The sequence below is a fragment of the Enhydra lutris genome, unplaced genomic scaffold (assembly GCF_002288905.1).
Source record: "Enhydra lutris kenyoni isolate GAN:26980312 unplaced genomic scaffold, ASM228890v2 scaffoldscaffold14, whole genome shotgun sequence".
In the NCBI taxonomy this organism is placed as follows: Eukaryota; Metazoa; Chordata; class Mammalia; order Carnivora; family Mustelidae; genus Enhydra; species Enhydra lutris.
The window spans coordinates 34,340,527-34,355,626 of NW_019154098.1; the positions used below are offsets into that span (position 1 = coordinate 34,340,527).

The following is a 15,100-nucleotide window of genomic DNA, read 5'->3' on the forward strand; positions in this document are numbered from 1 at the left end:
ATGAATATCTAGAATATCCAGAGTCTAGATCTTTGTTAATGTCTTGCCTCTTCTTGCAAATGTCAACCCTAAATACCCTCCTTGTTCTTTCTTGGTTTCTTGACCACTGCTTCCGATTCAGACATTTAGGCCTGCCTTTGTTTGCTAGTTCAACTCCTGTAGTTATCACTTCTCTCCGTGTTACGAGGTTATTGGCTAACCCCATCCATTACCATGCCCCCTGAAACCTATCTGGGGATGGGACTTGGCTCTTAATTGCTTGGGATGTGTCAGGTCAAATAAAATGTTCTGCTAGCTTATATTTAGTGCTATTTGGGTACTATATTAAAAAAATTCATTTAAATTTTATGTATTTTCAGTTATTTTTGAAGTCAAATTTATGGAGGCATACTTACATAAATACACTATTTAAGTGCAAAGTTCTATGACATTGAACAAATGTATATAATCATGCAACCTTGCCACAATCAAGGTACAGAGTATTTCTGTCACTGTAAAAAGTTCCCTTGTGCCACTTTGTGGTCAATAATTTTCCTGCCAGCCCAGGCAACCATAGATCAGATTTCTGTCTAGTGTTAATTTTTTTTCCAATAATGTTTAATTTTACCTGATCAAGGCATAGAAAATAAAATATAGCAAAGCTTTTAAGAATATATGGTTAAAATCTTATATTCTAGAACTTAATACTAATGTTCCTAAAAATTAAGATCTTAACAAGAATAATACTTTGTACATGCTGGGAATTGTGCTAAGAGCTTTGCATATTATGATCACGTCATTTAATCAGTACAACTGTATAGAAGAGGACTATTTCACAATTTTACTTATTAGAAAATTTATATAGGGTAATATAACTAGTGGATGGCTGAAACTGGTCTGTTTTCCAGAATTTATAATCTGAAATATTTAGTCATGAAAGGACTCTCTCTCTTCTCTTCTCTTTCTCTCTCTCTCTTTCACACACACATAGATACTACTCAACTCTTAATTCTTTTTTGCCCCAACATTCCTTCCTTTTAACATTTCTCCCTTTTCCTTTTCTAACTGCATCATCTTCGCTTGGGTTTTGGTTTTTTTTTTTTTTTTGGTCATACTAACTTATTTCCGAATGACCCAACCTTAAACTATAATATAGTTGTTTTCAATGTTTAATCTTCTTTTTAGAGATTCCTTCTGATTCTCATTCCTTTACTCTGAAATGGCCTAGCAACCTCCTTCACATTCTTCATGACCTTAGAATCTATAACTAGGATCTCCCCATCAGTTAGGTCACATGATTAATGAATCTAATCACTTTTACTTACTATCATTTTGCCTTCCATTAAACTTTGCCTTTCTTACTCTCGGTTCCCTTCCTCCCTCATCCCTACTCTCACATCCTACACCCCATCTCCTGAAGCCTTCATACAGGCTAATAAAAAGAAACTATCATCTGTCAAATAACATCCCTCTCTTCAGTTGAATTGTAATCTAATTTAAATTCCCTTAGCAATTATCTTCAATGTAGCATTATTCATGCCAATTTACCCTCTTTCATGTGAAACTGATTTATTCATACCAACCCTTTTATATTATAATGCTTTCAGTATAGATATAAAAGTATAGAGCTTTAAGTGAGCAAAGAGAAAGTGATCTGAAAACAATCATAACTTATTTTAACCGTGTGCTAATGAATACTTAGTTAAGTATTGTGTACAAGTTAATACTAAATAACTTGATTACTAATTTACTACATATAATCCTTTCCTTTCAACTCAAATGATTTAAAAAATATTTTAATCATCACTTTACCATCCAGAGCTATACTTTATTCCTTCATCTCCCTGAAAATATTCAATATTTAAAAAAGATATTTAAATATCTTCTCAGAAAAGGAAGATCTATAGCAAAAATTATTCTCCTCTTCTGAACTTCAAATGTCCTGACTTTATCTGCTATATATTGATCTTAATTACTTATATAACCCCTGGCTCCTTTGCATAGTCCATTTCTTCTTACCCTTCTGGTTTAATTCAAATTATCACCTCTTCAGGAAGACTTTCTGGATTGCTCCATCTAAAATAATGCTTTCCCACCGCAGTCACACTAAGTACATAGGGTTTTAAATAATAGTACTTACAACAATCTAAACTTATCTTGTTTAGTGATTATTTGGTCTCCCAAGAATATAATTTCCATGACCAGAGAGACCTGTTATGTTCCCAGCGCCTAGAATAAGGACTAGCATATGAAAATGTTTAGTAGATATCTGTTAAACAAACGAATTTTTCAGATGTGAAATACCTTTATGCCACTAGAATAAGAATTTCAGGCATAAACTCTCCTTTTTATAAGCCAATTATGTTATATGATAGTTTAATATGCCATTTTGATACTTAGAGAAGGATTTGATTCTAACATAGTCAAGTTTACATATTATTGGACTATTTTATAGACATTTTAATAGTCTTTGCTTTGGATTTTTATTTTTATTCTCATTTTAAATAAAGACTCAGTTTTATTACTCATTGTTTACATTATGTATCTGTCTGACAATGAAATTTTTGGCATAATTGGTTTCAGTAGTAATAATTAATGGGAGCTACCATTTTTTACTTTCTAGTATGGAAAGAACCCTGTGACAGGTTCCTTACAGATATTATTACTTTCAAATTTTTTTCAAATTATAAAAAAAATAGAAAAAAGTATTTCTAATTTCTATGGCAATAAAATTATTCAATTAAATGGTTGCATATGTATCATAATTTATTTAGCCATTCCCCCATTAGTAAACATTCACAGTAACATCCTTTTCATTGCTACAAATAATGCCTTAATAAGACTTTGGTACATACAGTTTTATGTGAACTCTATTTCCACTAGGTCAAAAGTCTGTGAATATTTTTAAGGGCTCTTGGTTTATATTGAAAAATTACTCTTTAAGAAGATTATACTAAATTATGTCACCACTCTTATAGCACACTCTCACCAGCATTAAAGCATTGTTTTTTAAACAGATGAAACACAGTATCTCGTTTTCTAAAAAGTCTTCTATTTGATTATTAGTGGAATGAATATTTTTAAATATATTTACTATCCACTAAATTTCTTGCTTAGTGAAATGTCTGTACATGTCTTTTGCCCATTTTTCTATTAGAGTTTTAGAGACTACATAATTTATTTGTCCCAGTGATTCAGATGTTAAGGCTTTTAATAATCTGAGGTGCTGCAAATACATTTCGCAGTTTGTTGCCTTTTAATTGGCTTATGCTGATTTTGAGATTCTGAAGTTTATACCCGTCACACTGCAGGCAAGACTCTTTCCAAATTTCATTACTTAGGAATGTATTTGTTTTATTCTTAGAAAGTCCTGCTCTTTTAAGAGAAAAGCTCTTTCATTAAAACATAATTAACCCTTTAATCCCCCCACCCCCTTTTTAAAATATTTTATTCACTTATTTGACAGAGAGAAAGACAGCAAGAGCAGGAACACAAGCAAGGTGAATAGGAGATGGAGAAGCAGATTCCCCAACGAGGAGGGAGCTGGATGCGGGGCTCAATCCCAGAGCCCTGGGATCATGACCTCAGCAGAAGGCAAAGGCCTTAACCCACTGAGCCACCCAGGAGCCCCTAATTAACCTTTTAATCTAACTGTACCCAAAGTAACATCCCCATTGGGTGACAGAAACTGGATTAGAATTCAGACCGATCACTTTCCAATGTTCTTGCTTTCTACCCAACTCTGTCGCCCCAGAAATGACAAAGCTCTCCAGTCTGGCTGCAGCTCTCCAGACGCCTGGTTTGGACCACAGCCACGTCCTAAACCGGAAGTCACAAGCTAGGGGAAGGTATTTGTGATGCATATGACAAAAATTACTAATTCTGTATCATAGAATGAAGGACCACACATCAAAATGCCTGAGCTTCAATACACCTTACTCAAAATAAATTGTTTTTTAACATACTTTATAAAATTAAAAAAAAAAAGTTTCACTTACATTGTGCTTACTAAGCACCAGACACTGCTTTTAGGTGATTTACAGGTTATATATGAATGTATTTAATCCATACAATAGCCTTTTGCTGTACTATTATTATCCCTGGTTTTGAGAGGAGGAATCTGAGGTGTGTACCAAGAGCAACTTTGTCTGATCAGCCGGCACATACATGGTGGGGCTGGTCAGGCGGTCTAGTTCCAGAGTCTGTGCTCCACTACTGCTGTGCAAGCTAACATTTCTAATAGGAACAAATAATTTCCTCAATAACTGAAATTTTCAGAACAGAGAGCTAAGGTGGACAATAGGCCAATGTAAAATAGAAGATTATAGTACTCAGATTGTACAAATAATACCTTGAGAAGTAACATCTTAAATTCAGGATGTATCTTCCAAGGCAAATGGAATTTTCTATCCATAAAAAAGTTAAAAAACAATGCATTCCAAACCCCAATTTAAAAGCAAGATACCTGAAACCCAAAGATCTGAAATTATGTGTCTGGGATCATACAGCTCCATAGCAAGACTAAAGCGAAAACTAGGTCTCTTGACTCCTAGTCTCATAGTTTATTCTATTAATCTTTTATTAATATTAATTAATATTCTCATAACCTATTGAGTCATCTTTCTAATTTCCCTCACACCACCCACACAAGGAAGAAATACTCAAGACTATTTTTATTCCACGTGTGGTTATTCCTATTATTTCAAGTTCCAAGAACTTTCTAAACTCTCCTTTTATATTTGCATATTTATAGGCTTTAGAGAATTAGTCTTAAGTATTATGCTTTATTAATAGGATGTGATTATGTTTTTATATATATATGCATATACTCATATTTTATATGATACCTTTTTAGTTAAAATATCACAACACGGGGCACCTGGGTGGCTCAGTGGGTTAAGCCTCTGCCTTTGGCTCAGGTCATGATCTCAGGTCCTGGGATGGAGGCCTGAATCAGGCTCTCTTCTCAGCAGGGAGCCGGCTTCCCCCCCCACCCCGCCTGCTTCTGCCTACTTGTGATCTCTGTCTGTCAAATAAATAAGATCTTTAGAAAAAAAAAAAATCCCAATACTAGTTAATAAAACGTTAAACGCAAACTTACATAAAATATTCCAAGCTGCTCTGTCTCTTCTAATGTCTAAGGTAGCCAGCACAGTAATGAACAGGGAGTTGACACGACATTTTTCCTTAGAAACTGACTGATTTATATTTTCCAGTAGAATTTCAGTATACTACAGTGTTATGGTTTTCGTGACTGAGTATCTATCTATATCTTAGACTTTTGTCAATAATAGAGCCCATGAAATATAGGTAGGATAGAATCAATGCACAGAAAATACCTAAAAATGGATAGAACCTGTGTGTAATGATAAGACTGATAATAAATCAATAATTGAAAGATTTGGGAGAATTTCAGTAACAGCTTATATGCATGTTTACATGTGTACATATTCATAGGTATAGCAAATTTCCCCTACAATGAATGTTACTTCTCTTTACCTTTTAGAATATAACACGAATAGAATGAGAGGTCACGTGAAAGCACCTGACATTCAGAACATGGCACATATGCCAAACAAATGTGATAAAAACTGAAGTGCAGGTTTGGAATAATGTATCTCAAGGGCAACATTCATAATAATCACAGAAAAAAAAAACAAAAAAGAAACTGTTTTCATGATAAAAATAATACTGTATTAATTTTGAAAAAATTTGCCTTAGCTAACCCTAATAGGAAGTGAAGTAATAATTTTATTAAGAATTATAGAAAGTTAACTGAAATTATTGTGGAAATCATTTCATAATTTATACAAATTAAAATCACAGTGTTATACTAATATTTATATAATGTTTGTCTTTTTAAGTCATCTCTATGCCCAACGTGGGGCTTGAACCCACAACCCCGAGATCAAGAGTCACATGCTCTACCGACAGAGCCAGCCAGGTGCCAACCCTCAAACTGAAACCATATTATATGCCAATTATGTCTCAGAAATGTTGGAAATTTTTTTAAAAGTATTAAAAATAAATTTTAAAAAATTAGAAAAGAATAACTTCAATGCAAAGGATATGTTAGTTATTCCCAGTTGTATTTTTATCAAGAAGTGTTTAAAATCTATTCAACTTGAATTGCTAAGCTTTGCAAATTAACATTAGTGCCTGGCAGACCAATGGACCAGTCTGAAATAGAAATTTTTAAACATATTTTCCAAAACTCTTAATGTAGCACAGAACCAACTATAACAATGTAACAACTAGTTAACATCATAATGTAATAATTGATATTATAATATAGTAATTTACGTATGGAATTAGTAAGATATATGGCTGACAAAACATCTTTTGTTTTTGAGATCTTCTTAGGAGTAAAATATATATTACACAAACACTAAGATTGCTAGATGCTCTAGACCAGGTCTAGAAGTAATTCTGAAAATTTGTGTAGTTAAAACTTGAATTCAAAAACGTGAGCAGATGTTATCTCATGGAACATACCAAACTGTATTTTTAAAACCTTTTTGCATCATTAGCTTTTTGTCAAATGGTCTCTAAGATCTGTTTAACAATTATCTAAAAAAAAATACATTTGTCACATGAAATTTCTTAAGAGTAAGAAGAAAAGTGTAAACCCTAATAAAACACACTATTTCTCATTTAGAAGAAACTCAGTTATTATTTGCAAGGGGTAAAATTAGTGGTTTTTTTTTTTTTTCTGCTTCAAAATGTAAGATCAAATGCCATTCCTTCATTTAGGGTGTAGAACTATGTTGCAATGACCATACTTGGAATTACTAACAGAAACGAAGGTCCTTTGTGGTGTAAAATGTAAAATATACACTTCAACTTAATATGTCAGGAAAATGATTAGCTTTAAGAAGTTATTTTCCCATCACAATTTGGCTCCAAGTATTAAGAGGTCATGTTTGATACAGAGAAATAACCAACTTACATATTCATTAGAGATAAGATGGTAGTTTAAAAAAGATATGATTTTATTGGTCAGTCTCCAGTCAGTTTCTGAAAAGCTTTAACTTCATCTAACTTTTATCAAACAGTTGGAAATCCATTCTGAATTGCTTGTTACAAAATTTGCTGTTTTCTAAAATTACCTCCTTTTTCCTGAAGCTCTTCTTACTACCTACTCTATCATTCTCTCCTTACTCCTTTGGAATGGAATGCATTAGTTTTCATTTATCTCTAGGCTTTGGAGAGTTTGTGGAATCCTAAACTCAGGGCTAGGTAATAAGATTAAATCCCCGCTGACAGTTTTGGGTGTCTACAACTAGAACTGAGAAAGTTCACTCCAGCTTCCTCCCACGGGAAGGAAAGTTAAGTGTTGTAGATCTATAGCTACAACTACAGCTTTAGAGTATACACTAAGAAAGACTTCAAATTATGTTTAGGTAAAAATTAAAAGTAATTTGGGACCTGATATTTGAACACAACAAAAATCACTTTTCTCCGTATTTTAACCATTCCACATGTGTCCTAGACAGCACTGACTTTTCTTAAGAAAAGTTGTTTCCATTATCGATCTTCTCCTCTCCCTAATTTTCAAACTCCCTCAACTAAGTACTTTCCTTTTACCTTTATGCCTATCATGGAGATTCCTTTGTTCAATCAGTTGAATTCCCCCTCCCAAAGCCAAGCTTACATTCTTTTTCTCCGTGTTTTCTCTCCTACCACATTCAATACTTTATTCCTTCCTTATCCTAGCATTATTTTCTTTTCTTAATATACATACATATATATATATATATATATATATATATTTTTTTTTTTTTTTTTTAAGATTTTATTTATTTATTTGACAGACAGAGATCACAAGTAGGCCGAGACGCAGACAGAGAGGGTTGGGGGGAAGCAGGCTTCCTGCTGGGCAGGGAGCCCGATGCCGGCTCGATCCCAGGACCCTGAGATCATGACCTGAGCCAAAGGCAGAGGCTTTAACCCACTGAGCCACCCAGGCGCCCCACATCTATTATTTTCTTAACATTTTCTGATCTGTAGCCTCAGCTGCACGTGCCCCGAGCTTCCTTCTCTAATTTTTCCCACATTCCTTCCCACATCTTCATCTTTTCCGCTGTGAATTCTGAAGCCCCGTTGTTTTTACTGAAATCTTACATATTATCAGCCTCATTTTGGAGTGTTCATCTCACCTGTTAGCCTGCATGGAAAGTTGACCCTTCCACAAGAACACTACCTCCGCCAGAAACATTTTGAGGAGAAACTGCTCGAAATCCTATACTCTAAGTAATATGGAATCCCAGAAGTGGCATCAGCATACTTCTAGATCTGCAGTGCTGCTTCCACATGCTTACTTTTCTAATTTCATATAAAATCGACTCACGTGATGTTCACACCATTATATTTCCTTGCTGCTACCATCCTCCTGGGCAATTTCCTTCACCCATTTCCTGTCAAACTTAGGCCATCAGTGACTTCAATGCCTATATAAAAATGCTACATCAAAATTTGTTACTTTCCTTTCCTTTCCAAACTGTCATCCACGCTCCACTTCAGAATTTCACTCCCAGGACCAAACCCTGTAGCTTTATACCACTCGGGATTGTCTAACATCTGAAAACTCTAAGCATTAAATCAGTCTCTGAAAATAACCTTCTCCATTTGCCTCCATTAGCCTTGAATGTTTCCACAAATTCCAGTTTTACTGAACCCTTTCTCTTCCAGCTCACGGAAAACTTTGCATCTGAACACGATTTAACAAGACCTCATGATCTCACATGACAAGTGATTTCCCTAATCTATCTTGTATATCACTTTATTTTTTCCTCTCAAGATTTTATTTATTTATTAGGGAGAGAGAGAGAGAGCGCACAAGCAGGGTGAAGGGCAGAGGGAAAAGATGTGGGACTTGATGCCTGGGACTCCAGTGGAAGTGGAAGTGGAAGCATCCAGTGGAAGGCCCACGCTTAACCAACTGAGCCACCCAGGCACTCTAGGACATCACTTTAAACACTTGACTTGCCAGCCCCCCTCAACATCCTCATCCTCTTTTTCTCTCTATTATAACTGCTCACAAACTTCCAACAATTTATCTGAAGTGTGCTAATGAGTCAATCACACATTAGAGAACCAATGCCATCACAAATTTAAGTTCCTCACTTACACTATACTCTTTCTACGTATCTGTGGTGAGCTTTCTTATATTCCCCATGGTAGCTACTCTTCAATTTGTAATTTCCCCCCAAGCCATTCATTCATTCACCTAGTCTACATTCATCTTCATTTTCCCCCCTTTTAGACCTGTCTTTCCTTCTCTTCCATCTGGCTCCCATCCTCCACAACTTCACTGACACCGATTAGGCAAAGATTGTTATTGGTTAGTTTTGTCACTTAACAATATTTGTTCTTCTCTTGAATTTTTCTGATGAGTATACCCTTCTGGAAACACTTCCCTTTCTTGAATTATGTTCTTCTCTGGATATCCTACTGTCCTTCAGTAGTTCTCTTCATCATGGTTTTCTGGCTCTTGTTCTTTATCCACTCCTTAAATGTAAATAAATGCTGGTAATCCCAGAAATGTGATTGTTGGTTCTCTTCTTAATCTTCATATGCTTCTGACAATTCCATTCATTCCAATGGAATCAGTTAAGGGGATGATACTCTATTCTATGTCTCCAGCCCAGACTTCTCTGAGTTTCCACATCCATACCTTCAATCACTTCTATTAGATAGTCATATCTTAATATTCCAAAGGAATGTCAAACTCAACCCACTCTCAAACTGAATTCTTTTACTTTTTTCCCCCAAACGTGTTCATTCCTTATCCTGACAAAATAGGCCACCATCTATCCATACATTTCCGTCACCTGAAATTATCTTATTCCCTCCCTTTCTTGCATTGACAATATCTAATCAGTGACTAAGTCCTACAGATTCTACATCTTTATATAACTTCTCATGTATCAATATCATATGCTACTGATACCTTATGTCAGCCCATTATCATCTCTCTACTGATCTGTGCAACAGCCTCATAAACGATTTTTCTGCTTTTACTGCTCTAGCCCAATTTTTACATAGCTTTCCACAGTAATATTTCTAAGAAAAAATATCTGATCTTGTTCTTTTCTTGCTTTATATGTTTCAATATCCCACATGATCTTCAGAAACACTCCCCTGCCTATTTTTGCCTAAACTTGTTTGAAGTCATTTTCCCCATATTGTTTCCTCTGCCTGAAATGTACTCTACCCAGGAGGGCAACATCTTTCTAGTTTTTAATGTTTATTTCATATGTTATCTCTCCTATGAAGTCTTTCTTGAACTAATATCCATACTTTTCAGGTGGAAATGATCATACCATCCTTTATGATTCCACTGCATTCTATATACACAGATTTCTCATAGCACCTGCACTACTACTGCATTTATTTATCAGACTCACCCTAGAAAAAGCCTGTAAAGATGGGGAGCTATTTTGTGTCCTGTTATTTCCAGCACCTAGAACAGTATCACATCACATGTGCTTAATAAATGAGTGTTGAATGAATGTTCAAGTGTCAGTTCAAGTGTTCTTTCTTCCATGAAGCCTTTTCTGGCCATCTAGCTGAAACAGATTTTATTTGACTTTATATCTTTGTAGACCATATTGCTAGAATCATCCATATTGGCACATAAACACAACATGTTACTCACATATTTTAACTCCTCAGTGATACTGAGAGCTTGTTTAGGACATGTATTAGATCTTTAATGTTCTCCAAATGTCTAGCACATTGCAGAACTCATGATAAAAATAAAGTACTTTTAGAATTATGTAAAATGAAGTTGAAAACAAGGTTGAAGTCTAAAATAAGTTGAAGAATGAGTATGATTCATTTGTTAACTTAATCTCACTGACAAAATATTATATATCTTTATGTATATATGTATAAACATATATACATATACATATATTTGGATCTGGATTTAGTTACCCATTATGGAAACACACACACACACACACACACACACACACACATACATATTACATTAAAAATTAATCATTTTATTTTTATCAATCTAATTGGAGCAGTTGCTGTTAAAAGTTGAATATACCACTACCTAAAATAAAAAGGCCTGCAAGATTTAACATTTTGTTATATTAGAGGAAAATGAAAAATTATGAAATGAAGAAAAATGTAAAAAATTTCTAAAATAAGTTAGATACATGAAAAAATAACAAAGAAAAGCAGTAGAAGAGACAGACCTGCATGTCTTCTCCTTGTGGAGTTCACTTCTTCTGTGGCCACATCGTGTAATGGACAGACATAGACAAAGGAGATGGGTGTGAGTGGATGTACTCGAAAGGTAAAAAGTGACACTGAAGGAAAGGGCCCCAAATCATTTTGAGAAAAATCCTGTACACAGTTGTAGGGAAGATATAATAAAATACATACCATATTAAAAAAAATTTTAAAAGAATACAGAAGAACTGATGGAGAATTGGGTAAACTATTATGGATTAGCAGAATCAGAAAAATAAAGTTAGTGTAGAAATAAAGAAGATTCAAAGTTTATAATTATTTATGGACCGCCAATCCTGAACACTGATGCTGAAGAAAGATACCATTAGTGAAAACAATGTTCCTTGTATGACCATATTGTTCAAGACATTCCAGAGTCCAGTGAAAATGCTTTTAGAATTTTTAATTATCATCTAAAGAAAAGAATTTAATTGCATAAACTTTAAAAAAGAACATTAAAAATAGTTCCAACAGATTTCTATGCCTTTCAAGTTTCTGAAATTGATGAGTGCACACATGCGCCAATACCCGAATTACTTCATTACAGCAAAATATTACCATAAAATATTATATTATAAAATATGGAGAGTAATAACTATAAGACTCATTATAAAAAGGGTAGCTGAAAGATATGGCTTATTTAAATATTAAAAATTCAATGAACCTTAAATCTAGACAAATCTTATTTCTTCATATTCCCTTATAATACCTATTTATTCAGAAAATTCTTACAGACACCACATAACACATCACTGACATCTCTATTTAAATTTGCCCCTCAAAATCCAACATCTACTATAATAGATAGTGGACACATTTTGGAAACACTTTGTTCTCCACTGCTAGTGAAGTTAGAAGACATTCTATACAGTGACTGAAAGCAGGAAATATCTGCTAAACAGCATTCTAGGAAAAAAATTCTTTCAAAGGTATTAGTGAGTTAGTATTAGTATGACTGACACAGATAAACACTGTAATACAAAACCAAAATTTCCTATTTAATCACATAATTAGTTTTGAGTCAGGTAACATAAAATTCTTAAATCAAAACACCAAATTCACTTCTGTAATGGTTATATCATGGTTTTTGAGAGATATATGGAAAAACATATTATATCAAAATATAATTAAAATATTGATACACTGAGATTATAACTCTTAAAAGGATTCTTTCTTATAACAAATTTATCTCTTTTCTTGAATAGTGAGAAAATGAAAACTTTCCACCAGGAAAAGATTGCTAAGATGACCAAAACTCGTTTTCTTAGAAAAAAGAGAAATCCTAGTATGAATTGTAGAGAACTGAAAAGGAATGACACATTTTGAAATTTAACAATGTCATTTTGATTATTGCTTGAGCACATCTTTGATCTATTCAAAATTGGACACTACATTCATCATAATTATTGTATTACAAACCAGACTGTGTTGGTAGGATTGGCCACTACTGGAAAAGCATTATCCTCCTGAAATGTACTCCATACATTAATATGATATATGACATATTTTGTTTTCCATCCCCCGGTCCGCCCACTTCTCAAAGAAGATAGAAAAATCAGAGATACATTAATAATGCAGTTTAATTCTGAATTGTATTTTATCTCATATTATTTCTCATTTGCAAAATTTTTCTACATACATATGTACCACCTTACTAAAATAATTTCCTTGCATATTAAAATGAAATTGATATGAATTGGATAAAATGACGGCTTAGGTATAGTCCTTCTCTAAGAAAAAAATTTATTATCATTACTATTATTTTTTGCAGAAAATGTAACCACAAAATAAATAAATGACACTCTTTCTCTACCTAGCATTTTTCTGTATCTTGAATTATTTTATAATGGCACAAGGCAATGTTCTTCATGTTATATAGATTAAAAACATCCAAAAGTCTTCTCCACTCATTCATTCATTAATCACAGAGAATAACTGAGGCATACAGAGTTCAAGTGACTTACCCAAAGTCACACAACAAGTTCAGTGGCAGAACCAGTAATAGCACAGAGGACTCCTGATTACCAGGTCAACTTTCTTTCTACTAGATGGTATATGACCCAATAAAAACACGTGAAATAAAATTCAAGCAAAGAAAAAACAAAAAAAATCTTCTCATGGTGGCACCTGATCTGGACAATTTATTACATAGTATAGAGTTTGAATTTTTTTTTTAAAGGTAACTGCTTCAGCTATGCAAGTAATTCACTAAAGTTTTTACTCTTGTGAGAAATAGGATAACACTTAGCACTAGTAAGTTAATTTTTAATAAAATAACACAAAATTTATATTACATAAAAGGACTAAAATGAAAGATTTGACAATGATCTCACTACTAACTGAAAGTGCCCATTAAATCATCTTTCCATCCTTATATGACTATGATCCATTAATAAATAGGTCAGAACCATTCTTATGTAAAAATTACTTAATTTTAATTGGCAGATAGAATATTCATTTAAATAATAAAATCTCAAAAATTTAAAGTTATACCAAATATATTTTAAAAAATCTTTTGGCTTTCTTGTCTTCCTTGTTGTTAGAATTTATATTATACATTATTTGCATTATAACAGCCTCATTTTAAAAGAAAAACTTATAGTCAGCATCATTTAAGTGGCCAGATCTTACTTAAATGGGAATAAACTATAAGTACCATTGCAATGAATTACAGACTTCTGTAAACCTTGAAGAAGCTAAAAGTAACTGCCTCCACAATTCCTCTCTCTCTATTTTTCCTTTGATCATTACTATCCCACATTCTACTTTTCACTGCTATTTTAATGGCCATTCTAATGAGAACTTTTTCTAATACTTCCTTTAAACAATAACCAGTTAAATAGTAAGAAGTTAAATATAGTAAAAGTATACCCTTGCTTTGGTATCTGTTATATCATAATTATGGCTGAATTGTAGTTTTAGTTGTTTTTTTTTTTAAAGATTTTATTTATTTATTTGACAGAGATTACAAGTAGGCAGGCAAAGGGGTAGGGGGAAAGCAGGCTTCCTGCTGAGCAGAGAGCCTGATGCTAGGCTCCATCCCAGGACCCTGAGATCATGACCTGAGATGAAGGCAGAGGCTTTAACCCACCGAGCCACCCAGGCACCCTGTAGTTTAGTTTTATATTTAGAAAATATAAAGATTCTGCAGAGAAAATATACAGTATTTTTTTTTGTTCATTCCATCATATGAGCCAAGAAAGGAGAAATAAAAAATTGTCATATATTGTATTGAAAAAGACATTTATAGGATATGATGAATACTTCATAAACCCCATAATATCATTTCATCATTTATGGCAAATTATTTTTGAGAAGTATTTTTAAGTTTAGGTGCATCAAGCAAAGTAATACAACATCTTTGTGTCTATTTATCTATCAATGTACCTACCAACTAAAGCTGCTATATTTTGGTCCTTAAAATTAAAAAAAGAACTACTGAAGATAAATAGATATATAAAATAATTACTTTCATTGATTTACTTGGTAAAAAAGTTAAGTTTGTAATAATGTATATGATGCCAAATTTTATGCAAAATTTTGTGCAAACCAAAAATTTTCTCTTCCTAATATAATGTATTAACTATTATTAAATTTTGACTTAATACATCTCAAGTTCAAAGAGAAAGAATAATCTGCAATCAACTTAATTTTAAAAGGCATGTACATGGGCCCGTTTATCTATAAATACAGTTTTTACCAAGTATGTATGATATCTATTTGAAACTTATTGATGGCTAATGTTCTTTCTCATTTACCACCATTTACAACAGACATAATATTGGTCCTATTATCAGATGATTTTGTACTCGAGTAAACACAGGTCCTTCAGGAGCAAGAATTCTGTTTAAAAAAATTCCAGACCAAAAAA

The 15,100-nt window shown here is 33.2% G+C and overlaps 1 protein-coding gene across 35 annotated transcripts in view; it reads right to left on the reverse strand.

The window, feature by feature from the left end:
* The window catches only part of LOC111146851 (regulating synaptic membrane exocytosis 2), a 591,447-nt gene that overhangs the window by 166,768 nt on the left and 409,579 nt on the right, over positions 1–15,100 (reverse strand). For 6 of the 35 annotated variants that reach the window (XM_022502563.1, XM_022502566.1, XM_022502560.1 and 3 more), the window contains one exon: positions 11,193–11,225. The exons of 25 other annotated variants lie outside the window; for them this stretch is intronic. In XM_022502563.1, the coding sequence (XP_022358271.1) occupies positions 11,193–11,225 (33 nt within the window). Of the gene's footprint in view, positions 1–11,192; positions 11,235–15,100 lie in introns of all 35 variants that reach the window. 4 more of the 35 variants (XM_022502562.1, XM_022502572.1, XM_022502559.1 and 1 more) reach the window with 2 other exon arrangements.